At 45.9% G+C, this 26,714-nt stretch overlaps 1 protein-coding gene across 1 annotated transcript in view; it reads right to left on the bottom strand.

The window, feature by feature from the left end:
- LOC309570343 (calpain-13-like) overlaps positions 1-26,714 on the bottom strand; it is a gene marked incomplete at both ends in the record, with an annotated part of 49,649 nt that overhangs the window by 9,981 nt on the left and 12,954 nt on the right. Inside the window, 12 exons of the mRNA XM_082277079.1 lie at positions 913-975; positions 2,608-2,644; positions 4,210-4,370; positions 7,467-7,612; positions 9,137-9,303; positions 10,716-10,790; positions 12,103-12,188; positions 13,985-14,056; positions 14,966-15,140; positions 16,982-17,115; positions 20,863-20,981; positions 21,856-21,925. Coding sequence (XP_082133205.1) covers positions 913-975; positions 2,608-2,644; positions 4,210-4,370; positions 7,467-7,612; positions 9,137-9,303; positions 10,716-10,790; positions 12,103-12,188; positions 13,985-14,056; positions 14,966-15,140; positions 16,982-17,115; positions 20,863-20,981; positions 21,856-21,925 — 1,305 coding nt within the window. The remainder of the gene's footprint in view (positions 1-912; positions 976-2,607; positions 2,645-4,209; positions 4,371-7,466; positions 7,613-9,136; positions 9,304-10,715; positions 10,791-12,102; positions 12,189-13,984; positions 14,057-14,965; positions 15,141-16,981; positions 17,116-20,862; positions 20,982-21,855; positions 21,926-26,714) is intronic.

Raw genomic sequence — 26,714 nt, 5'->3', positions numbered from 1 at the left:
CCCATGGGAGCATAACAAAGCCCTCCACGCTGCCAGCCCACTCCTGGTCCTTCCCTACAACTGCAGGGGAGTTACAGGCACTGCCATCCCCATGGGGTTTGTCCAGCAGGGATGGGACTCCACCAGCCCCGAGCTGGGGAGCTGTGGATGGGCAGGCCCAGCAGGCAGCTGTGTGAGCGGGCTGGGAGCGCAGGCACTGCTGCCTGCTTCCCTCGGAGTGATCCCATCAGCGATCCCGGCCTCCTCCCTCCCGAGAGAGCCCCGGGACACCCAGCGTGGCAGCCCGTGCTCATTTTCACCTTCACACATTGATAGAACCATTAACTGCAAGAGGTCCATTGTGCAGAGACTTTTGACAGTGATTTTTTTCCTCTTGACTAAGTCAAGGAGTTCTTTATAACAGTTTATTAAACCATTAAAAGCATCTCCTGTGAACACAGAGCTTGGCTCTGAAAGAGCAGGAATCAATTACTCAAACGCTGACTGATGTCTGGTTTCCAAGTGCTGAGAAGGCAAATGGAAAGTGATGCTGATGAGAGGGGGGAACTACCCAGGGCTTTCTAATTGCTTTCAGCAAATAAACAAACCAAAGCAAAAAAAAAAAAAAAAAAAAAAGAAAGAAAAAAAAAAGTACACATGCAAGCCCATCACCAGCACAACCATAAATCTCCAATATTCCACTGATATATGGCACTAGACAATCTATCCCAGCTGAATGTCCCATTTTTCTAGGGGTTTTGGCAGGTCAATCAATACCATTTTCAGGGTATCCACTTCAGGATGGAGCTACATTTCCAAAAAAAAAAAATCTAAATGGATTTGTATCAGCATCATAGATCAGTTTTTCTTTTTGCAAGTCCACTTGTGGGTTTTTTTATTATTTTTTTCAACGAGATGTTTTAGAGAGGGTACCTGCTCAGCGTATTTCAGGAAAAGAGCCTTATAGGAGCTGTCCTGGTTCCATCTTGGTGCATCCTGCATCAAAGACAAAGTGCAGACATAAATAATTCAGCTACAAAACAACTGGAGGCAAAAGTCTGCTGATCCAAACAGCACTTTGGAGGGGCAGGGAATGTACAGCACGGGCTGCAGTTTTCACACCCCCAAAGTAAAGTGGACTAGGAGTGAGCAACAGCTACTGCAATGAAGAAAGAAGCATATTTTGGATGTTAGCAGTTAGCACAACTAGGAAGGAGCAGTTCAAGGCCTAAGGAAGATGACAGAACACATCCAGGGTGGAATTCAGCAAGTCAATACATGAATATAGAGATACAAAGCCTGATCCTTATTGCTGGACCCTAATTGGTACCACTGGCTCAGGGCATGTGAAGATTCATGTGAACCAAGAAAATAGAGCAGGAGTTGGCTTTTCCTTTCTCTTGTACCTTCTCAACCCCAAGGCAGACTTGACTATACCTAAGCAATTGCAATTCAATAGTTAAGGGATTTTTTTCAACCCTCCAGTGAAAAGGTCCACCAGGCACTAAGGGGAATTATCCTTAACATTATAAAGTTTAAAAAAAAAAAAATCTAAGCCCAAGACCCAATGCCTTTATCTCTGTGTGAGATATTTCATACCAAAGAAGCCCAAATACCTGATCAAGAGCAGAAACTGTGGGTACCACAATTCATCAAAGTCAAAACACTAGCTAAGGACAACAGCCAAGTAGACTGACAGCTTGTCAGTGGAAAGAGATAGTGAGCCACCATTTACACCACCCCTCTAATGGGGCTTAATTGTGTGCTGGAAAACGAACCACATGGAAAGGAAAGGACTGTTTTCTGTTCCCCTGAAGCAGCTTCACACCTCTAGCTTCAATGACCTGTGTCTTTGAAGGCTGTAAATAGCAGCCTCTCAGTGGCAGGGTTTTGCTGGTGGGACCAGCAGGGACTGGACCAGCCCTGGAAATGTACACAGCTCACAGCAAGAAGTCAAAAAACCCATGGTAGCTGGGCTGGACAGGCAAAAATATGTGTTGAACTAGAGATGCAGCCAGTTCCAAAGTGTAATTTGCTTTATGTCTCTGTCTCTGAAGATATCTTGATGAAAATCAGAAGAAATCTGATTTGAGTCTCATCCCTATGGACTCCTGGGCTTTATAGGGTACAAGAACTTAAATGAAATCATTCCCATGGGGAAGGCATGTCCAACCCCATTTACAGGAATTAAATTTCCCTCTTTCTCCCCCACAGATATATACCCATTTTACAGACATTGAAAGAATTTAGAACCTTTTAAGTGCTCTCTCCCCTCCTATATTTGGTTTCTCAAAGTGTTAAAGATCATGAGGTGAAAAGGACACACAGACAGACTGACAAAGGGACTGCATAAGACCTGTTTCCTTAAAAATCAGGCTCTAAAAAAGACAAATGAGAAGAGGAAGGGCTTTGTTGCCACTCCCATCTCTCCAGAGAGGTGTCTTACCCTCCCAGCAAGGTTGCAGGGTGCCAGAGTCAGACTCTGGGACTGTAGTGGGTGGTAAAGGGAGAAAAGATCAGATGAAGAAGAGGTGTAGAGTAGAGATGACCAGTAGAGGTGACCAAATGATCAGCTCTCTGGGAACCATTCACCACCACCAGAATCTACACCAGTTTTCAGACTCTTACCATAGGAGGCACTGGGTCGGTCAGGGAGTTTGAGTTCCTAGAAAAGAGTTACAAGAATCAAACTGGGAGAAAAGAGGCCTTTCCAGAGCACTGATTTGCAGCTGTGGAGAAAGCCAGGCACCAGCAGCAGCACTCACCCAGCCCACGGCCCCACAACAGGCTCAGCACCCATGGCCCAGCCTGGCCCAGTTCAGACAAGGCTGCTGCACCAGTCCTGGGTCTCTCAGTGCAAACAGGCACAGACAGGTCTGAGTCTCTGGCTGATCTGGGGCCACTGCCTTCCCCAAGCCAGCTCTGTTGGCACCAGCAGCAGAGAAAGGGTAGCTGAGCATGCCAGGACTAACCTCACCATGCAGAAGACAGGGCTGCCCTGCATTGAGACACAGAAATTTTTCACCTCCTTTCTCTTTGCCCAGCTTAACAGTCAGGAATAAAAATAGCATCTGGGCTATTAAAAGGCAACATCTTCTAAATGCCTGCAGACTGCCTGAAACTGGGCCAGGGTCACCATTCCTAAAACACACTTAGCAGCAAGTACATTCAGTACTTGAGTTTTCCTTTCGGTAGAGCAATCAGACAAGCTAGGTTCTATTTTTGTAACATCTGTATAGGTAAGTGCTGCAAAGACCCACTGGAAGGTCATCTCCACACTTGGCCTAGCTCAGGAAGGTCTGTGAGAGCCAGAGGCTCTCCTGAAAAGCTCACTTCCAGGGCTGAGCTGTCTCACACATGACTCATCCTGCTGACGGCAGTCCAGCCCACAGCACGGACTCTTTGTGTTTGCTTTCCATAACTCAGGAGTTGCCTCACTTGGTTCTGGGCTATTTTTGCCAGGGGCCAAAGCCTAGAAAGCAATCTCATTATTAAGATACGGGCCAGTGAGGTAAGAGCTGCAATCACATCCTCTAAAAAGCTTGCTGAAGGGAAGGCACTGCACAGCTGATGCTTGCAGGTCATTTGGTGAGGCTGAATGCTGGGGCTTGCTTACCTGGAGTAAACCACACCCAGGTATTCACGTGGTAACGTGAACGTGTGTGTGGTAATACCTGCCTTTGCATGAACTCAGATACCATTTTTCCACTAAACTTATCTTCAAGGCCACTCTCACACCTACAGGGAGCCCTGCCAGCTTGTCTATGGAGTGAAAGGATCAAGGCCTTTCACTGCTCTTGGCTTCTCCACATCCCACTCCGAGCAGAATGGGACATAATCCATCTGGCATCCAGCCAGCAGAACATAAGAAACTACCAAACAGCTGTTAAGAATTAAGGAAAACAAGCTCCCAGTCCTCCTTTCAGCAAAGAGAAATGTCCCCACAATCAGTGGTAGAGGACATATCTCACAATTACTGCTCCCTTGTGTGGCTCTTTGTACCAAAGCTGAGACCCTTGGTGGCTGCAGATGAGTTCCTGCCCTGCTCTGCAGTGGCCACCCTTGTGCACCTGATCCCCTTCAACATGGTGTTTTACACTCCTCTGTGCCTTCCCACCCCCTCCAAGGACACACTGAAAGCAAATTGCCACATCAGTTAGCTTGACATTAAATAGTTCATTCCTGGCACACTGTGAGTCTGGGGCCTTTAAGGAGTGCATATCATCTTACTCAGCGTAGTCTTGATTCTTTATGAAAATTCGTAAGAGAAATTCGAATTCTTGCTCCTCTGTTCCAGCAGGAACAATGGCATAGGTTCCTGGGCTCAAGGTAAAGTAGCTGGTCACATCCCGAGTCCGGATAAAAATTTGTTTCAGAAGGCTGGAGTTCTCCTGAAAGAAAAATATAGCCAGCTATCTTCCCTTCCTGTTAGGAGCCAAAGTAAATCAGCAGGCACACTCACAGCAGCCTCGCATTCCCACACCTCTCTGAATACACACTGCATCTATCACGCCTCGCCCCCCGCCAGTGGCCTGAAAAGCCCATCCAGGGGGACAGACTTTTCTCAAGGACATATCAAAGTTGCTCAATGGTGGAGGAACTGAAAGAAACAGAAGGCAAAATGAATGTAAGTAGATTTGCAGAGAACCTCAATTAACATTAAGCAGACTGGAGTTCATGAAGGAATCAAGGATGAGTGCTCTTACTAAAAAATTCCCTGAGATCTTCTGTGACTCAGAGGGGTCAGAGAGCCCTCTAAGCATGTCACCCAGATGACAATGCTTCAAGAATCACAATTCAAACCAGCAAGTGTCACAAGAAAATGGAGTATTCTGATTTTTCATCTGTTATTCCAGTATTTTTTTGCTGAGATGAAACAAATATAATGCAACAGCTATTACTATGATGACATGTAAAGATAGCATAATAAAAAACCCTTCCTTAACATATTCCCCAAAATATATCAGCGTGTATAAATTCCATTTAGAATGGTTCTACAGCGTGGCAGAGTTATTTATGAGCCATGCCTTTGGGAGACAATAACATAAAACTGCTATTTTGGAAGGGAAAAAAACCCAGGATGACTACTGTTACAGACGGCTGGGAGGTACACAGACTGCCGAGTATTATGGGTCAGATCTTGAGCAGATAGAAATGGACAGTGCTGCAAAGAAATAAATGGTGTAATACTTTTTTTCCCCCACTTTTGAGCCTTATTCCACATTCCTTGTGGTAAAAAGCAGAAGCAGATTAATATCTCAATGGAATCAAAATCGGTGTGAGATAAGAATCAGCCTCTATACATTTCTCAGCTCTATCACACAACATTAAACTTCCCTCACAGCCATGTATTAGTGTTCCAAGTCTATATTTAATCAAAGGCTTCCTAGAGCTATCAGATACGTCCATTCTGGTTTGCATCCTTGCCTGCACTGCATTCTCCTCTCATCCTTTATTATCGAGGGATAATACCCCTCTTACTTCACAGCAACAATTTGATGCATCTCAAAAGGTACCGAGCAATGGATGCTGCTGATAATGAATCACGGCAGTGAGAGCAGATCAGGGGGGAAGAGTGAAGCCACATGAATCTTGCCAACTGCACTCTCCTTGTGCAAAGCAACACCTTGTAAACTTCTACCCAAAGATGCTCTGACTGCCCTCAGGCTCTGAGGCTGAACACTGGAGAATAAACTGAGGGAATGGCACTCACACCTACAGGTTTTAGCTCCTGAATTTGGCTTTTGCTCCTACCTGGACAGGACACCAGGCTGGCTGTGAGGAGCTGGTAGAGCAGCTCTCATATTAAAATACTTAATGTGTGTCTATGAGGGAATGTTTTCTGTATAGTCCTCTGTGTGAATGTGCACCAATATGGTTATATTAATAAAAGCTGTGGTGTGACAGAGCAGCATAACTGTTCCCTTGCCCTCACTGTCCAGGTGCTCCACAGTAATCCTGGTGCCTCCAGTAATGCTCTGTTCTGGCCCTGCCCTTCAGCTCCTGTGTAGATCACCCCTAAGGTCAGAAGCCCAAGTGACCTGAGCCCAAAGCCAGCCTGAGGTGAGCTATGGGCTGACAGCCCACATAGGCCATGTCATCCAGTCTTGACAAACTCATCGAGGTCCATCCAGCCTTGATCCATCTCATACCAAGACAGAGAAAACACACCTGAGCATTAACTGGATGGGAGGAAAAATTTAAAATATAAAACAAGAATAGAGAAAATCTGTCTCCTAGACTGCTTCCTGATTAAATAATCTCTTTTTTGAGGGACCCAAGACCTATATCATCACCTCCCAGTGAATGTCATTTCTGGTAAAATGGGTAGCTAATCAAGGTGGACGAGCATCGTGCAAGAACACACAGGGGCCTCCATGTCTGGTGACTTTTGGGGATGCTGGAAGGAGCAATTCCCCATTTACCAGAAGCAGCAGCTCTTTCTGAGTGGCACAGCTGGCCCCACAGAGTCCTGCAGGCTTGGTACCTGCACAGGACAGAGGATATCCTCACAAAGGGATAGTGACTCCACTTGCTGGAGAGATGATCTTTTAATGACACTTTTTATTTCTCAGACACATTTTTTTTATGAGGTACAAAGCCATGCTCTTCCTTTATGAGGAGCTGTTAAACTTATGGCATCAATTATTTAAAGCCTGGGACTAGGGCAAACCTCTCCAGTAATTAGAAGAATGTGAAATTAGGGTTATAGCAATCCCTGCCTCCCTTTTAGTCTTTGGGTTAAGAACAATAGCCTCCCACACTCATCAGCTAACAACAAAAACACTTTGGGAAAGGCTAGCATCCATCCACACTAGCACCTGTGCTTTCAGTAAGTAACAGGCTGATAAAAAGTAAGCCTGGTAGTGCTCTGAGAACAGCTTGAAAAGGCACCTCTCTGGACAGTCACCAAGAAAAAAACCCAGAGAAATTGTAGTGGAGGTCCCAGGTATCGGAGTGGATTTCCTCTACACTGGTCTCAGGCAAAAGCTCCCATGTATTGCATAAATGTTTTTACCTGGCTCTTCAGATAGAAGACAGGAGGATGAGCAAGACAGACCCACTTTGGGGAATGAGAGACCATCTGCTTCCCTGCTATACCTGGAGTGCTGCTCAAGGGCTGTGGCTAGTGCTGGCTGTCATGCCTTGTGCCCAGCCAGCACGGCATGTCACCAGTACTGCTGGCTATGCAGGATATTGCCCTGGCACATCTTCTGGCTGGGGGACTCCCCGAGTTTCCCAAGGCTATTTTGGGATGCTACAGAACTAAAAGTACCACCTTTGTTCCTTAAGACATGAATAAAAGGAACTAAGCCTGCTTAATTCTATTTTTACTCTGAGTTTCTACAACAGAAGGCAACCAGAAATTCATGCCACATACTGACTTTTTACAGACCAAAAGGCAATTCAGCCTTTCACTCCCACATACAGGTAAAATAAACCACACAGAGAACAACAGTGCCCACATGATATCTGATTGTGCTTACCATGGTGATGAAAAAGCCGATCTTCAGGTTTTTTTCGTCCTGCATATGCTCAGGGTGTTTTTGCATGAGTGAAATTGCTACATTATAGGTTTTTGGGTCGTGATCTAGCACTTTGAAAAAATACTGAGGGTTTGTCGAAACTGCACCTGCCAAGAAAGTGTTAATAGGTTAACAGTAGGCACACAGATGTTCCAGCAGTAGCCCATTGTGTGAGATCTTGCTTGTGTGGACCCAGAGGAGTCACTGCTCCAAGATCCTTTCAATACAACAGAGCACCTTACTCTCCACATTAGCACTAGAAGTTGAGGCATCTGGAGGTAAACTAATTGCACATTGATCATTTTAGAAATCTCTGGCAAAGTCACAGAAGCCATGCGGATTTCTCACCCCCTCTACATCTGCTTCACCTCCGTGGCACACTTTCCCAGCAGCAGAAAAGCAGTGACTCTTAATCAGACACCTGCCCCAGTGGCTGAGCTGAAAAGGACTGCAGCTTTGAGAAGATAAACACATAGAAAAGGACAAAATGGTGCAAAGCCATCCCCTCCTTCCTTCCTGCTAGGGTTTGTGAGGGACAGACAGAACGTCAAGCACCAGAGGGAAACAGCTGCTTCTTGGCCAAGACTTTGCTTAACTGGAAGCACTCCTGATTTAAAAAAAAAAAAAGAAAAAAGCAATGAAATACCCAGACTGGAGAAAAAGGACTGAGATGGCAGCAGACTAGAATTTAAGCCAGATCCCCATGTTGGGTGGCCTTGAAACCTGCAAATTAGGATGACTGTACTTGGACAGGAACTTTACTAGAGGGCTGTTAGAAAACAGAGCTCCAAGGAAAATGGCTCTGCCCACACACTCTCAGTTCAGCCCCTGCATCTCCTTGCTCAGTCCCAGTGACTGTGGTGTGCAGCAGCACAGGCATTGCTGTGTTATCACACCTGGTGATCAGGAGCAGGAGCCTGAAATCTGTAAGCAAACACAGATTTTGTGTCATATTTTAAATATAAAACCTGTGTGCTGCTAAGTTGAGGATTGCCATTTGAGAAAAAAAGAAGCCTCTTCATGGATCACATACTACCATCCTAGAGTAAAAACATGGAGCCCAAATAGTGATGCAGCTGTAAAAAAAAAAAAAAAAAAAAAAAAAAAAGAAGTGAGATAAATTAAGATTAAAATGTGAAAAAAAAAATACTATTACTGGCTGGAGCTTACAATGCCAGAGGAGTCCTTGCACAGGCAGTAAAACCAATGGTTTTATCAGCTTAAAGACCTTTTCACCTTAAAAAAATAGAGCTTTGTAGCACAACTTTTTCATTTCACATACATTTAAATAGTACTTTTTGCTCTGTAAAATCAACTGCATATTTGCCACACCAGACTTTCTGATGAGGCCCCCGGTAACACCTACTGCAACTGGCTGAAAGAAGATACACAAGCTCATCTTGACTTAAAGAGTCCAGGGTTCCTAAATCACAAGTCTCCTGTTCTAACTCAGCAGCCAGTGCTGTTGCTTTGTTTCTGCCTGTTTAGCTGCTAAGTGCAGTAATGGGAAAGGCAGGCATTAACAACTGGCAATCAATACCTCTGCAATTCGGTGCTCAGAGTGAATGTTTCACTGTGAGCATCAGTGGAGGGGAGGGGATGACCGGGTGACTGCAGGGAGCATCCATTACCTGGGGAGTAGCGGTTCCTTCGTGTGGGAAGGCCTGGGCTCCACAGGTTGATGTGGCTGGTCAGAGACCACGTTGTGCAGTGCTCATCTCCAAAGTCCAGAAATGTTGGGGTGCTGTTACATATATACAGCCATGAAAACTGCTCCTGGAAGTTTTCACAGGACATCCTGCAGAGAAGGAGGAAAATCTCATCGTTCAGTTTAAGACAGAAGAGCATTGCCAGCAGGTCAAGGGAGGGGATCCTGGCCCTCTGCTCAGCCCTGCTGAGGCCACGTCTGGAGTGCTGTGTCCAGTTCTGGGCTTCTTAGTACAAGAGAGACATGGAGCTCCTGGAGCATGTCCAGTGGAGGGCTATGAAGATGATCAAGGGACAGGAGCATCTCTCTTACGAGGAAAGGCTGAGGGAGCTGGGCCTGTTCAGCCTTGAGAAGAGATGACTGAGAGGGAACCTCATCAGTGTCTGTCAGTATCTGAGGGGAGGGTGTCAGAGGAGGGAGCCAGGCTCTGCTCAGTGGTCCCAAGCAATAGGACAGGAGGGAACAGGCAGAAGCTGAGGCACAGGAAGTTCCACCTGAATATGAGGAGGAACTTCTTTACTGCACAACTGACCACATATGAAATATGTTACCCAGAGAGGGTGTGAAGTCTCCCTCACTGGAGGTATTCAAAAACCATCTGGACACTGTCCTGTGCCATGTGTGCTCTGGGATGACCCTGCTTGAGCAGGAAGGTTGGACCAGATGACCCACTGTGATCCCTTCCAGCCTGACCCGCTCTGTGATTCCATGAAGACACCAGTTAGGCACCCACACTCACCCCCATGTCTTTAAAAGGGGATTGATGAGAACACTGCAGGCACCTGCAGCTCTGCAGAAGAGGTCAGCTCTCAATGTGTTTTGGGCTGCCCTAACTGCCCCTAATGCCCAGAGTAAAGCACAAGGCAAGTTCAGGGGTGTCTTGGTGAAGCCCTGCCACCTCCAGCACACCTCTGCCACTGTCCCCTGCCTTTGTCCCTCCATAGTGTTCTGTCCCACACTCATGCTTCACTCAAGCCTCAAGTGTGTACTTCAGACCCACCTGCTATTGCCCTGCTTTCCTGAGAGCCTCACAGGTGCACTTTCTGAACGATCAGTTTTTCTAAGGGACAGCCCACGCATGGCTAAGTTGTATCTGAGGCAGTGAAAAACCACAAGCACCTGCAGAGCAGTCAAGTGCACAAGCTCAGTGACCTGCTTAGCCAGCTGTCCCCTTCAAGCATCTGTCAATCCAAGGTTCAAACTACACACTTTATGAGGAGAGGCAGTGGGACAAAATGACCAGGTCTCAGGGGGCTGGGTTTTCACTTCTCTCACTTCTCAGTTTTTTTATCAGCCTGTTACTTAATCTTGGCCAACTCCATTTTTTCAGGTCTTGTTTCCTCTGAAACCATGGGGCCAGAACAATCTCCAATTTGCTGTTTGCACACATCTAAAAAAGGGTGCCTTGAGCCACCACCAAGAAGAGACAACTGTCAAAATTACTTTTTTCATACTGAAAGGAAACAGAAAACCTGGTAGACAAAGGATCAATAGGGAAATACCAGAATTCTCCATCATCCTTATTTCTGAGGAGGGCTTCTCTGTATTTGGGCTCAACATGGTTCCATTGAGGAGACCTGCAAAAAAGGACAAACCAACAAGATGTGAAGCACAATTTTTCATCACTGGCCCATTTCTCTAACCAGCCTGTCAAGTCATGAGGGATCAGGAGAGGTGAACAAACTGCACATTGGAAACAGTGCTTGATACCTTCATAGCCAAGGCCAGCAAATAGAGCTCTGTGCCTTTGTTGTGCCTGAGCTGCCACCCTGGGGTGAGGAATCCTGTCCCCCTGGCCTGGTCACCTGTCTCCATGCTGAAGTGAGGCACCAAGGCATAGCACTGTGAAGCACTGGTACTACACTGACACGTAGAGAGCACATTACCCAGTCAAATGTGTTGTTTCCAAGCAGCATGTTTATAATTAAGTGATAATTGTACTTTCTGCAGAGTTTAAGATAAATAAACAGCATGTGAATCAATAATTTATTGATCTGTGCAGCTTACCTGTGAACGTGCTACTGACATTTCAATTACAGTTAGGATTGTAGTTTACCCTTCCAAAAGGATGGGAGGATGCTGTCTGAGCAGAGAGCTGTTATCCCAGCCTTAGACACCTCTGCACAACCCACCAACCCTTCCAGATGCAACACTCTAGCCTGACTTTTCTCAGCAGAGTGCTTGTGTGTGGTCCTAGCAACAGGGAGGGGTGGGATGCCATTAAATAACCTAAGAGTGGCACAAGAACATCTCTGTAATCATGGAAACACTGATGCAATTCCAGAAGGAAAACTAACATCTATTTATTTACAAAACACTGTTGCAGTCTGTATCATTCCTTCCCTTAGGAAAGAGATGTTAGATTATCCCCACAGGCAGCGAGTGGTCCTTGCATCCCCAAAGCTGCATGCAGGATCCAAAAGTTCAAGCCATTCCCTGGCACTTTGCCTTTGCAGTAACCAAGGACCCTTTCTGTGTTCAATACTGCCCTGTTCCATGGACTCATCTAACCATCCTCTTCCCAGTCAGACTCATGGAAGCAGAAGAAAGAGGAGGAAGGTGGATGTGTGATTGCTGCAGGAGAATTCAACAGAAGCAGCCAGCCAGCATCTAGGGACATGGTCACAGCTTACTCCAGGAAATAAGAACTCTTTCATCCATGACTTACGTAGAATTATGCACTGGGTAAAATGCATACACATAGACAAGAAGTGATACCTGAGCCTAGAGAGGCTGCATTAATTTTCCCTGGACTGGATTTCTATGCAGATGGAAATAATCCTTATAATGAACTGATTTGGAAATATCTGTTTTGTTAAAATGGGTGCGAGGCAGAGGTTCTTATAAAAAGATTGATTCTCTCTTGACATTAAAGCTTTAAGACCCTACTCATCACTCCAGGGCCCCTTCCACTCCCCATGGCCCCACGGATTCCAGATCCTGATGATATGTTTCCAGCCATTCTTGTAGGGGATCTGTAAAGAGGAAAGAAAAGCAAACTTAGTCACAGCTTTTCACAATTGTGATATTCAGTGAAGAGACAGGTAATAAAATGGATCTTCCTCTATACCTTAGAGACCAGGTTTGACATCAGATCTCATTTTCCCAGCAGTGAAAAATCAGTGCCTTCTGCTACATTGCAAAGGAATGATGTGTGAGAGAAAACTGCACCCATTTTGCTTTCCTGAGGATAGTGAATAGCTGACACAGAGAGAAGCAGCAGCATTCCTGTCACACTGCATGAATTCAACAGCCTTGGGAAATTCCAGTGCCTAATTCTGCACATCTGATGCTGTGAGTCAGCAAAGGCAGAGACTTTGAGGAACGAGGTCACCAGACTGCCTGGAGTGAAAGCCAACAGTCAGCACAGAGAGCTGATGATGAACAGAATCTGTGGGTCTGTATCTACAGCACTGTGGTTTGCAACAGCTGGGGTTTCTGGTGCTTTCCTCCTTTTGCCTCTGATTTAAGTCAGAGGCAATTACCTTTTGTTTTCTGGTGCTTTCCTCCTTTTGCTTTCCTCCTTTTGCCTCTGATTTAAGTCAGAGGCAATTACCTTTTACCAGTGAATGGTGGAAGTGGAAAGGAGAAGCAAACCTCTGTTTTCTGGCTCTCCTTATGCATGCAGGCAATGTTGGAAAGAGTACTGTGGCAGTCTCTTCCCAGGCAAAGGCCCAGCCTTCAATCATTTCCCCTCAGGACAACCCCTTGGATGCCTTGGCACTGCTTAAAGTGGGGTGAAGACTGTTTCTTTCCTCTATGCACACACCAGGAGCAGCAGGAGGCTGGAACAGCCCGCTTCTCCTCCAACAGAATTGCAGACCCTTCTGCCCCTTCCCTGCAAAGAGACAGCTGGGGCCTTCTCTGGAGCCTGGCAACCCCCATCTGTCCATTCTGCAGCCCCTTGGCTACAAGCAAGTGTTCTCCAAGAAGCAGCATGCTGACTGTGATGATGGCACCAAGCATGCCATGGCACGAGGGGACACGAAACAAAGCCATGCTCACACAGAAAACCAACAAAGAGAGAGGGATAAGGGAGAAAACAGCTTAGGGAAAGCAACATCCCCTTTCCAAAGTACTTTAGGTTCAAAGAGTCAAATGTGTTGTAGCTATCGTGCTTGACAGCATAGCTATTGTTTGGTTTCCTTCCTCACTGTTAACTCTCCCTGTGTGCACTACAGCTTACTGGGCTAAGCCATGTTCTGACTTCTGGCTGTAAAAAATCCTTAATTTCTTTTGATCCATGTGATAAATTGGTTCTCAGATCATCAATATTAATATCCAGCCAGGAGCAGTTCTGCATGAGTACAGCAGCTTTAAAAGATGGAGAAACGCTGTTCTTGAACCAGCGATTTACTTTTCACACAGTGATTTTTGGCAGCTTGTGATTGAGCTGAACAAATGTAGATTTGCATCATATGACAAATCCCACAATTTCAGCCAGTTCCTCTACTCCCATTTGAAACAGAAAAGCACATTTTTTTAAGAGTCAGCATGGAATGAAAATCTCCAGAAATGTTGTATTTGCTGCTGAAGTGTCCCAAAACAAAAGTAAATTCAAGTTGCATTTTCCATTAGAAAACATTATGGATTCAGATATTCTCCCTCTTGTTGTTCCAAACTCCTTCCATCTCTTGGAATTTGAATCATGTGCTCTCCCCTCCTAAGTGTGAAGCTCATTCAAATGACTCTGACTGGAACAGCAGTGCCACTGCCCCATAGTGGATCATCAGTGCAAGATCTCCAGGCAGGAACACGTCCCCGATCTTACCTTCACAGCTCCGGTGATGGTGTAGGCGTGACCCTGTACAATCCCATTCCTCAGCTCTACGTTCCTGCTTGCCTACAGAAGGAAGAAAGCACAGCTTTTAGCTCTCTGCCACACTGTAAAGACATAGCCACCAGCTCCCAGAACTGCCATTTGCCACAGCACTAAACAAAGCCTCGGGTTTGACCACATACTACACAGGAATGTGGCTGTTGTTCCCACTGCAGCCATAAGCAAGCCAGGAAATTTAACAAAGCTACAGATCAACAATTCTTTGCAAGTTCTTCCACAGTCCAGAGCTGCTGCAACTGCTGAATGGCCTGGACTGGGTGACTTGCAGTCAGACTGGGGAATGCAGAACTTCCCTGCCCCTCATAGCCCAGTGTCAGCCACCTGAGCTGAGGGAATAGTCCTTGGCTTGTTTGCAGCAGCCAAGCTTCATGTCCTGAGGAAGCAGGCACCACAGGAGCAGTGTCACACACCTTGCAGTCACATGTCACATGCCATAAGGGAAGCCTTGGAGATGTTTTACCAAAGGTACTTGCTGAGTACCACAAAGCCTTTTGCAACTTCCCAGCATTAATACCAGTAGCTTGCAAGCCATCGTGAGAAAATTGCATCCTCTTACAGAAGAGAGGTGTGTTTTGGCCCTGCCAGAGTTGATCAAAAAGCTACAAGGCCAAAATCAGGCCTGCTGCAAGAGGACACCACTCTACTGCAGTGGAATTAGCCAGGACAGAAGCCACAGCCCCCCCTCTCTGACAGACCGATCCAGCTACACCTGCCCAAGTGCCTTTACATTCCTTACCAAATAACCTTATTTACTTTCTGCTGCCAAGATCCCTTCGGGCATCCATAAACTATAAAACTGCAACTATTTTACAGAGTGATTATGGACTTCCTTTTCCACTCCAAAGAGCAGCCTTTGTGCAAACACAGTAAACCAAGACAGGCACGGGGCATGTGACTGGCCCTGTGACTCACCTGGCCTGTGGTGCTGCACCCCATCACGCACCGAGATTTGTCAGCTGCTTTCAGGATCTCCTCCAGATCAGGAGGTGGATCCTTCAATGAAAACTGTACTTGAACTCCACCTGTGAGGTCTACTAAAGCCTCTGAAAGGAAGCCTCCATTCAAGTTCTGGTAGGAGCCCCGCAACCTATGGAAAAATTAAAAAAGATTAAAAAAAAAAGAGAGAGAGTGAAGTTAATTAGTCCTTACATTGTGTTTTCATAAACAATGCACAGTGCTTGCTTTAAAAATGAACATGTGCATCAAGGTGGTGAGCACAGGGGAGCCCGGGGTGTGCAGACATTGTGGGCAGGTAATGAAAGGAAACGTGATCGAAATATTTGGCCAGGCACAAGACATGCCTTGTGGAAGGAATGAGACAAAGGGGGAGCTTTTTCTGTGTATTCATCCCCATCTGAGGCAGCTGTCCAGAGCCATTTACAGACAGTGGAAAACATTAAGGTGCATCTCCTGCCAGCACAGGCATTTTAGGGAAGTGAGCGGCATCTCATCTTGAAACACTCAGTTTCCTTTTTCTGAACAGGAAGGGAGCCAAAGGTGACTAGTTCAAATGGATGTTTCAGATCAAATGGAGCTGAACTGTTAGTTTCTACATCATACCTATACATGACTCTTCACAAAAATGGCCAGTATTCCTTTTGCAAATGAGAAAAAGGAAAAGAGAGGTGAAAGTATTTTACCCATGCTTCCAGGGCAAGGCAGAAACGAGTTCTCAGCACTGTTCCCAGTTCACTCTGCTAGAGCGCAGTAATAGGATAATAATTTAATATTGCCAACACAGTCCTTGTTGTTTTTATCATGTGGTTTTTATTGAGACAGCAAATAAGCTGGAACATTCTGTACTTAGAGCAGGTAGAGCATGCTGTTAAACCCCACCATACACACTGTATTTAATGAATGTAATCAAATGAAGTCTGCAGCTAATTGTATTTTGAAGAGTTGTCCTTGTCCTACACTGATGAAAAGAATTTGTCTTGGGCACTGGGGAATAACTTCTCAAATGGGAATCTCATAAACAGCATTGCTTGCAACTTTAATTTAATAGAGGTTTGGTATGCATTGTAATTAAAATCTTATGCAGGAAATTGATACTGAATCCTGAGTCAACTTTTCTGAGGTATCTCAGGGCAAAATGCATCTTATTCCTGAGTCGCTCTCATGCTACTTTAACATTTGCTTATTCCTGACCAAATCTGCCAAAATTATTATCTCTTTTCTTCTTCTTCTCCTCACTGCATTGCAAATGCTACACCAGCTTCAGGTACCAAATTCCAGCCCTTCATACCACCCCTAACACAGGACTTTTTCTTCAGCATCTTTAATAATGGGAAATGGGCAAATGCTAAGGGAGCACAGTGTGATCCCTTCTCTCCCCAGAGGATTTTTTAAAATTATCATCTCTTTATTAGGCATTATTTACCCTGCATACTCTGGGGACCTCAGCTGAGAGTCAGAGCTCTCTGGAAAGTGAGAGCTGATCAGAGAGTCCTAGGCGTGCATGTGTTGTGCCTGGGCATGCTCTTCAGTCATGCTTCCTCTCGTTGCCTGCCCCAAATATCCACATGATCTCTGATTAGTGACTGTAAACACAGGTAATCCATACTTAGACTCTGCAGTTTAAAACAGAGGACAGCATGGAAAACAGAGGCAAAGAAGTTTGCCTAAAATCAGGAGGAGATTCCAGGCCCTTGTGTGTCACCAACCATTGCCCTGTTCAGTTTGCTTCTCAGGCATTAACACCCCAGAGCTGATTTAGGACCGGGTACTTTCAGGTCTAATGCACGACCAGCATCTCCAGGTTATGTTGGCCCTAAGTTTGCTGCAGCCATGGTTCCCTGCATGAGCACAGCACCACACAAGCAGCTGTCAGCCTGAACTCCTCCCTGTGTGCTTTGCACAAGGCAGAGGGTGAAACCACCCACAGAAAGCATTCAGCACTGGGTGGAAGAACAGACCAGGTATATTTACTTGGCATATGCTTTTTCCAGCAAGGATGGCCAGAATTCATTTGAAGTTCGGGGGTGTACAAACAGGTATCTTCCATTTAGGAGTGGCAGTCGGTCATCTATCACTACATCCACCCATTCTCCGTATTGCCAGAACTGGAAAGAGATAAAACAAAAAAATGTATGTATTTTTATAAAAGAGAGAGAGAGAAAAGAAAATAACGAGCCTCCTTTAAGCACTAATGCCCATGACATGAAAAAGAGTCCTGAACTAGCACAGGAATTAACCTAAAGTGTGGATATGTGCAAGTTCTCTCCTGAACTGCCTCGGGCTAATGGCGCACATTGTTAAACAAGCTACCAAGAGGCTGGATTTCCCAGGGGCAGGGCAAGTCCTTGGGGAGTATATCTAGTCCTGCAGTCAGTGGGAGGAGAGATTCAACATGGGAAATATGCTAATATTCTTGGGCGATAGCAAGATTTCAAGGAGATAAAGAATGATTATGCAGGTGGATTCCATGAGCCTCACTCCTCAGCTGCACTTGGGTTTTCCCCCACGGCACAGCTTTTGCCCAGAGAGCCTCTGTCAGGATCCAGCCTCTAAATTTTCTTTCCTCTGTGTTTCAATTAAGACTCTGACATGCTGTCATGGACGGAGACAGTGTAGTGACTAAAGACTGTTTTGAGGTGTTATCCATCTCCTTGATGGATGAGAAGGACACAGGCAGTCTCTCCAGCATGTGGACAGAGCAGGTGTTTCTCCAGCTGATCCAGCTGATGAAACTTTTCAAGGGAAAAGACAGGAATAGAGATCTGTGGGGATGAACTAAAGGAGTCATTTCCAGAGTCATTAGCAGATTAATGTAGCTTAGCACGATTTGAAATCATAAGAGGCCAAGCTCTTATTTGCAGTAATGCTAAGGACTCCAGTGGAAGTATGACAGCAATAGATTTAGTCTAGCACGATTTTATTTCAACAGCTTCGGTCAATGCAAAACCCCAAAATGAGCTGTTCCACTAGAAAAGCACAAGACCAGATCTGCCCAGCAGCAAAGCAGCTTAACAGACTGCTCAGCTGAAAGAGGTCTGATCCTACTTACGTTCTGCCTCACCCAGGCCTCTCCCTTCCTGCATGAGTGGTGGCAGGAGGCGGCAGGGTTGGAACCTCTAACTTGAGCTCCAGGAGCAATTTGAGGCTTCTGCCTGATTTTGGCAGGAGAGGGTTGAGGAAAAGCCCTTCTGCCCGGAGGAGAGACAGGCAAAAGGACTGCCCAAAAGGAGCAGTCCTTTCAGTCACCTAAGGAGCCCTTCTGTCACCAGCCAACACCTAGGAGCAAGACTGTATGGAGAAAAGGTGTGACATCCAGCCACACCTCCCCATGGTGCTTCATGTGCAAACACAACATACAGAACTTGCAGCAGGGATTCATGCAGTCCAAACCCACTGAGAGACATTTTTCCAAAAGTCACTTTCCTTGGCCATGTTTGGTATGGAGCTCAAGCCTGGAGGCCATCCAAATGCAGCACTGTATTTTTCTTCAGCAGGTTAAAGGGAGCTGCTTTGTCCTGACTGTCACAGACTTTCAGATGGTGGTCTCATCTGAGCTCACAAGGATGGGAAAAGCCACAATGGGAATGAGAAACCTCATGGAAAGTCCTGGAGTGCTCTGGAAGTTGCAAGAGTGGTACAGGAGAAGTCATTCTCCTGCCTTCAGAGAAGGTCCAAGCCTTCACTTTTTGGCTTGAGTCTGGCTTAATGAAATTTCTTTATACCCTTTTATGGGATTTAAGTACTGCAGCTGTGAACATGGTAGTAAATAAAACCAAGAATTGCTGTTTAGGCAGGATGCAAAGAGGGAAGTTCTTCGCTTCCACATTTATGATAAGCCTTTTAAATCAGGACTTTATTTTCCTGGGCTTAAGAGGAAGGAAAAGAAATGGACAGTTCCAAGATGACAACAACACATCTACGGTTCTGATGCTCAAAGGGGGAATGTTGTGTGGTTATTTTGCCTCCTTTTTTCCTTCCTGGACTGGGATCTTAGAAAAATCCAGTTCTGAAATCAAGTAAGGAGAAAATCACATGTCTATCAACTATCAACTGACACCAACCATTTTATGCTGTTAAAAAGCACGTTTTGGATGTTTCCTGAAACTGAGCTCTTGACCACTTATAGTCTTTCAAGATTTCATCTGTTTCTCCCTGAGAGCAGGGATATTAACACTCAGGGAAAATCCCTCCAGTTGTGAGTTGATGCACTGTGCAATAACCCCCTATAGTCCCTGGAGAATATTTCTGTTTTTTTCCCAAACTGAGCTGCTGCTCCTCACCGTCACAAGGAGTGACACACTCTGCCTCATGGGCACCACAGTTTCTGTGGCAGAGAAAGTGATTCCTATACAAACACGGGACTAACTTAATCCCTGGGGAAATAGCATCACTGTAATTATTCCCTAGATAAAAACACAACCCATCTTAACTACAGCTGATGAAGTGCTTAACAGCCTTGACTCCTGCAGCTGAACAGCTTGTGCTGTAGAGGAAGACTGGAGCAGCCCTTTGTATTCCTGAGAGGCAACATGCTCCAGTTCCAAAAAGGTGGAAAAAAAATTATAAGATAAAATTTTTATATTAGCATATGATATGCCTTGTTTGCAATTCTTCACTGAACTGAGGACGGGTGGCTTAGCCTGTGGATGGCAGTAAAATATCTTTGATGGAATAATTGAAAGGCATTGCAGAGAAGCATTTCCATTCAGAGAAGCTTTCTCAGGGGTTTATTGCTCAAGGAAAGCCAGAAACAGTTGCACTGATTTGCAGATGAGATGACAGGGAAAACATTTTCAAATACTGTACGGTATTTATACTGCTTAAGATTTAAGGATTGCGCCTAACTAATCTTTTCAAAGCTCCCATGAAAGACAATCTAGCTTGCATCCTTTAAATGTGTTTTAAGCAGACTGGGGTGTCTTCAGCTGGTTTATCTCATACAGTGTGGCTCTGTATGCTGGAAATGGGCCAAGATAGAAACATCTGGTATTCCGAGGAGCAGAGGAACAGAGCAAAATTTAGACTGTCCACAAGATAATCCTCCTGGTGCTGCTCCACAAGAGCCTAGGAGGTCAAAGAAGTCTCACTGCCAGAGCTCTTTGTTTGGTGCTGAACTGCATGAAACAAAAGAGATTTGTGAAATAAGAGGGATGAGCAATGGCTGAGTTTATACTGTGATTCTCTCCACATCCAGTTTAGCTTCTGGAGTTTAATGGTGCTGCAAGCTCTTCTAATCCCACCAGATATTTGTTTGACTCAGATACAAGTAAGCAGAGCCTGCCAGTTGCTACCCGAGTCACCCTCCTGGGAGATTCAGACAATTTTAGGACTTGGTAGAAAGTGAGATTTACTAAAAAGCCTTGTTCCTCTCTCTGAAGCAAATCTCTTTTCAAAATATCAAAAGCCTGTTCCTCTGATCTGTCTCCAAGGATTTGTAATTTCCAGCCATTTCAACAAGCTGAAAGGGCAACGTGAAGTAGGGAAACAGAAAACAAGCCCAAATAGATAGTGCAGGTGAGATGACAGCCATAACAGACTGCCCAAATCAAAGCAGCCACCAGAATGCCATCTAAAACATATATGTACACAAATCTATCTGAACAGCTGGTACCACTGCCTTTGCAGTCATAACTTTCTGAAAAGGGCATCAAATTCCCTGCAGTGCAATTGCACCCCCTGGAGCACAAGGAATCATTCAAAAAATTCGTGATTTTCTGCAAAATTCCAAACTGGGAGTCAGCATTGAAGAACGAAAGCTTTCAAGGATGTTGAGATGTGGGGCTGCAGCTTGAACCCCTATGCAATCCAACCAGCCAAGCTCAAGAGGTGCCAATACCACAGGGAATACATACCCGGAAATGAAAAATCCCAGCATAATCATCCTGGAATCCTTGGTCCTTTGGTAAAACATTTTCCAAAAATTGTTTCCGCAGTGTCAAGGAGCCCAGGGCAGCCAGCATCCAGCAGTCACCTCAGGAGAGGGAAGAATCCAGTGTATTCAGTCAGCTACTCACTGCTGTTGATCATAGCTAACTCTTTAAAAAGAGAGTGGGCTACAGCCTCTAGGACATTCAAGAAACACTTTGCCAAAAGCAACCAACATTCTTCTGTCACCTTTTCCTCCTCCAAAATGCTGAAGTGTTCACTAGCAAAGTCCACTGGGAACCCTGCTGTCACACCCAGCCATCCTTTTCTACTTTCAGGCTGCTCCCACCTTTTGCAGTCATGTTGAGGCTTGCAGTCCAAAACGCTCTTTAGGAAACCTTCAAACTTCTCAGTGGAGTGGGAAATGGGAAGGCATTTCTTTCTACATGGGAGCAGAGCCGCTCTCAAAAACAAACATGGTCCAGGAGTACAGGATGGAACCGACACAGCACGCAGATACGTACTCTGATAGTGGGTAAGTATCAGAGGAGTTGAATGGAAATATCCACAGGAAAGAAAATGCTGACAGTCAAATCAAGACATTAGGACAGAAAGAAAATTCTGTCCTGCACCTGTTGGAGCTGTGCCTACTTACCTACTTACACTTAGCTGTGTTGGACCCTTGCACTTGAAGCATCTGCCTGCTCTCAGCTGGACCTCTGTTTCTATGCTTGGCCTTACACAGCCAGAAGGCAGATGCCAGACAAAAGTAACAAAGATTTGAGCTGCTGCATTTGGGAATCCTGTAAATATCTGCAATAAGTTGTGTGTGGATTTATGCCAGTCTAGATTGACCCACACTGATTGTTTACTGCAGCTACCATGGTCCACATCTTCCCACCAAGCACTCAAAACACGGCAAAGCAGTCACGGGTTATTGCTTTGTGCACATCTCTTCCAAAACATAAATATAACCTTACCTATTTCTCCTTGTATGATATCAAATCTGCTAACTCCATCCATGATCAAATGAGGGTTTCTCTGAAGTTCCTGGAGGAAAGAAAATACAAAGAACAGTGTGAGTACCCAGCCTTTGCCAGTAGTGTGTTCCTGCCCCTTGAAGACCTTGCCTACCTTTTCCACATCTGAAAACTGTTTTTTCTTGAGCCCTGGTGTTTTGCTGCCTGCCACCAACAAAACCAGAGGAGATACTCAGGCATCTCTTCTTTAATCTGCTCAGATATTCCCAGAGGTGGATTCCTAGGGCTGGGTGCTCCCTGAGTTTTCATTTGGGTTTTTCTAATGCTACTGACACCTTTCAGAGAGGGGTCTGAGCCTGGAAGTGAAATCATGCAGTTTCCTGGGGCACAGCAGGGCAGAGACACAAACAGGTCTCCGAGCAAAGTGGAACAGGGTCCATCCTTCAGCTCAGCAGTGGGTCTGGGAGCATTTTACACTCTGAGTCTTTTGTGTTTCTATTCAGGTCTAATACAGGTCTGCCTGGGCTGCTTTTTTCACTCTGGTGAGGAAGATACAGAAAGAGAGCTTAATCTCTGTCTGCAAAATCCCATAGGCCTGGCTGACATTTTTGATTCAGGGAGAATTTTCCTTGAGAGTCTTGCTTGGGCAGTGAAGGGGGAAGCACTTCAGAGCTTGGCTTTGCACACAGATACGTGAACCATTCTCCCAGCTGTGTCTGCTATTGGCCTGGGATATCTCAGCGCTCAGGAAGGAACGGCCTCAGCATCCCCCATGAGAACCCCTTGGCACATTCCAGTGGGGTAAGGCTCTGTTTTGAAAGAGCAATCAGCCTGAAACAGGCAAGTCATCACACACGTAAGAAAACAAAGAGATGAAAGGAGGAAAAAAAAGATCCTGGTAAGAAAAATAATACAGCAGCCCTTCCTTGAACAGGCCCTGGCATTCCTTCTCCCTAGCTGATCTGACATGCTACACAAAAATGAGACCAGCTCACAATGTGACTCATGACTTGCATGGTTGCATGAGCTCAGCATTAGTAAGTGCTGTCAGCTTTCTGAAATGGCTTCACAGTGATCAAACCCCTCTAAAAAGTTTCCCTGTCAGGAAAAGATGCAATGCAACATCACTGCTCCAAGCTGGTGGGCGGATCATGATTCCATACCACTGCTGATGTGGGGGAAAACAACCTAGGCAGGCAAATTCCTTGAGAGATGCCTTCCTACAGCCATCCCCACCTATCCCAGGACTTTGGGGATTTGCAGCAAGAGATTACCCATGGCTTGGGAGCAGGCCTAAGATGTGTGGCCACAAGCAGCAGTGCTTGCTCATAGTATAGGGAAACAGCAGCACTGAGCCCTTCTCCTTTCCACTCTACATCCATCCCAGCTTTACCTACCCCCTATCCTCTACTTCCCAAAGCAGTTTGTGCCCCTCACCAGGGTGAACTCAAAACTTTCCACAAGCAGGAAAGATTAAACTGCATGACAAAGTTCTGAACTTGCCTGTGCCTTTGTGTGTGTCTGACTTGCCAGTAGTCATCCCAGAAAACCAACAGCATAAAGGAATGGGTATTTTTGTTTCCCCCATCATTTCTGAGGGCTTTGAAGTCTTAGTTGCCAGAAGCAGGGTGGCTAGGCTACAGTGCACAGATGCCACGGAGATATGCACCATCCAGAAGCATGAGCCTGTAACTAATGGGAAGGCAGCTGTGTCTTTATAGGATCCCCAAGAAAAGCGCTGATACTGTGCTCTGTGCCAGAATGCTAAAGCTCATAAGTGCTCTGTGGATCCTGCTAGCCTGTTGTGGAGAGCGGCTGAAAAGTCAGCCCATTAGATGCCTCACCAAACATTCTGTTGCCCACCAAGGTGTCCAACTCCCCAGTGAGCAAACAGGGATGAGCTGAGTCATTAAGCAGGTTCCTTGCTGAGAGAAACCAGTAATTTAGTCTACAACCAGAAAAGACATAATCTGAAGTCAGCCCCAGCCAACACGCCTGGAGTGTGCACACAAACATCTCTGTGGCTGTCAGAGGGAGCACTCCAACACTGTATTCCCAGCACCCACAGCACACCAAGCTCTGTTTCCAGGAGTGTGCACTCGCCATGGGCTCCGGGGCAATAACTAGGACACAATACAGAGTTTCCACTAGCCAGGGGAAGGGGCAGCTCAGCAGCTGCCTGAACCCACAGAGGGCTCCTAAAATAGCACAGAGAGGACATAATTGTGATGGGTAAAGTGCTTTGGAAATCTGGACCCTTTCACGCGGGAGGAAAGGACATCTCCAATTAACTCCTCTTCCTTCAAAGGCAAGAATACAGCAGTCATACAACACCACATTGTCCATTATTGCAAAGCACAGCTAAACACATAGTTACCACTGCACAAAATGTGCAAGCCTCACTATTTCCTACTGCTCAAGTTGCATGACAAAGAGAGAAACCACAGCTTTAACTGTAAGTCTGTCCAGACGCAGCGCCCTGTTTCACTGAGAAATGATGAGGCTTTGTGGCATTATTCCTGAGACTTTTCAGTTTTAGCTGCAGGGGGAAAGAAGAGGGAGCTCAGGGAGGCACATGGTCTCTTCTCAGAGTATCTACGAGCCCAGCAGTAAAGGCAACCATATGGGCTGCAAGTCAAGCACTCTGCCTGAACTCATCCCCTCAGGACAAAGCTCTCATCACTCGCTTTCCCTGGCCCACTGAAGACTTCATTATGTATTCAAAAGGAAAGAGAAGTTCAAGTTCAAACCAGTTCATCCTCTAGAGCATGGTCTTACCACAGAAGTACTGTTCATCTAAAGGGCAAGATGGAGAATTAATCTGAGAGGTGGAAGGAAAGTGTCCTGTACATGCATTTATCTCTAAATCTCTTTTTATAATTGCTTGACATTTTTAGGGAAGAACAAGTCCCCAGAAGGAGCTGGAGGTGGGTAGTGTAGAAGTAGACCACATGCAGACATGCAAAGGACGCAGTCAAACAGTTTTGTGAAAAACTGGAAGCCTGAGATGGGATTTCCCAGGCAGTGGAAGACAGTCTGGCTGCAGGCTGCTGTGGTTGGGTGCTGGCCACTTTCCCACACATTTCCCCACCTGACTCTGAGTGCTGGCACAAGGCCACTGAGGGTTAAAAGCTGGAGATGACTGATAGCAGAGCCACCTCCTGGTCAGTTCACCTTAACCCTAAAGTAAAATCCCAGCCTTGCTTCTGTTCCTGCCACAGGTCCACATCTTTCCCTCCAGCTACACTTGTGTTGCTCCCCTGTGCTACAGCTCCACCATCCTTACACATCCTGCCATCATGAGTCATGGTGTTCCCTGTTCAACACACACAAATTATGGCAAATAAAAAAGGCTGCTACTGATTGAAAGGCAAACCATTCTCAGCTGGACAAATGTTAATTCAGCAGCACTGCTGTGCCTGTAATAGTGTTGCTCTGGATTAAGAAGCAAACACGGTACTACAGTTCCCTGGGCTGAAGGCACTGCCCAGCAGTGCTGAGGAGGGGTCAGTCACACCACTGTCATACATCCCATAACCACAGGGAACCTGCAGACAAATAAAACAGATGGAATAATGAGGGAGATCAGAACAAAGTTGGTGGAGGGTCTGGAGCACAAGTCTTAGGAGAAATGGATGAGGGAGCTGGGTGTTTTTAGCCTGGAGAAAATGAGGCTCAGGGGGGTGACTCTTTACATCTGCCTGAAAGGAGGTGGTAGCCAGGTAGGAGTCAGTCTTTTCTCCCAGGTAACAAGTGACAGAACAAGAGGAAATGGCCTCAGGTTGTGCCAGGGCAGGTTTATGTTGGATATAAGGAAAAATTCATTCACTGAAAGCATTGCCAAGCATTGGAACAGGCTGCCCATGGAGGTGGCAGAGTCTCCCCCCTGGAGGTATTTAAAAGACACATAGATGTGGCACTTGGGAACATGGTGGCTTGGCAGTGCTGGGTTAATGGTTGGACTCAATGATCTTAAAGGTCTTTTCCAACCCACACAATATAAGATGTGGTCATGGTTTAGCATAGTTTGGGTTTTTAGTTAAGGCTCCATCAGTCACGGAAGTGATTCTTTGCAAAGCAGTGCTTACAGCTTCCTCCAGACCCAATAGAACCAATCCCCTGGCTAGTTTGAATATTGGCAACTTTTTAAAGCCACTTAAGAAGCTTGACACACCTCTGTGATCCACATTTAAGAACGAATAAACCCTGGGAAAGCTCTCTTGCCTCCGGCCTTTGGACAGGTAACTGGGGGGGCTCATGCAGCGCAGCGGGCCGGGCTGGGCCCTGCTCAGCTCGGCTCCACACCAAAGATCTGCTGGGCCACACCAAAGATCTGACTTGCAATGACTTGTCTCTGACAGACTGGAGAGGGAGAGGATAACTGAGCAAGCCAAAATTAGTAGGAAAAATCAGACTGCTCTCAAGGGGTTTGCTCACACTGACAGAACTCAATTCCCTGTTTTACAGCAGAATAGCTCAATTCCTAATTGCCTGATTTCAATACAAATGCACTGGTTGCTTATAAAAGCCATGCTCTGCTCCAGTTCTCTTTTGCATGGAAGAATGACTTCACCAGACTCCACACAGGTGGGGGAGCCCACAAATGTGAAAGCTAAGTCCTGCTGGAGGATGGACTGATGGCAACAAGCAGACAAAACCAGAAATCAGATCGGATTTTACCTGAAACCTGTTTGCTTTGTGTGGCTCAGTGCTAAACAGTCATTGCAAACAAAGGAGGCAAAGGAGGTAAACAAGGGAGGTAGTCCTGTGCACCCAAAGCCTTGGAGATGCAATTTCCCTAGAGGTGTTGGAACCTCCCCCTTGGACCACACAGTACAAGCTGAAAGTGCCATGGAGTT

The sequence above is a fragment of the Coloeus monedula genome (assembly GCF_965178545.1).
Source record: "Coloeus monedula genome assembly, chromosome: 2".
Lineage (NCBI taxonomy): Eukaryota > Metazoa > Chordata > Aves > Passeriformes > Corvidae > Coloeus > Coloeus monedula.
Note: the sequence above shows the minus strand (reverse complement) of the source record. Positions and strands in the feature narration are given on the sequence as shown.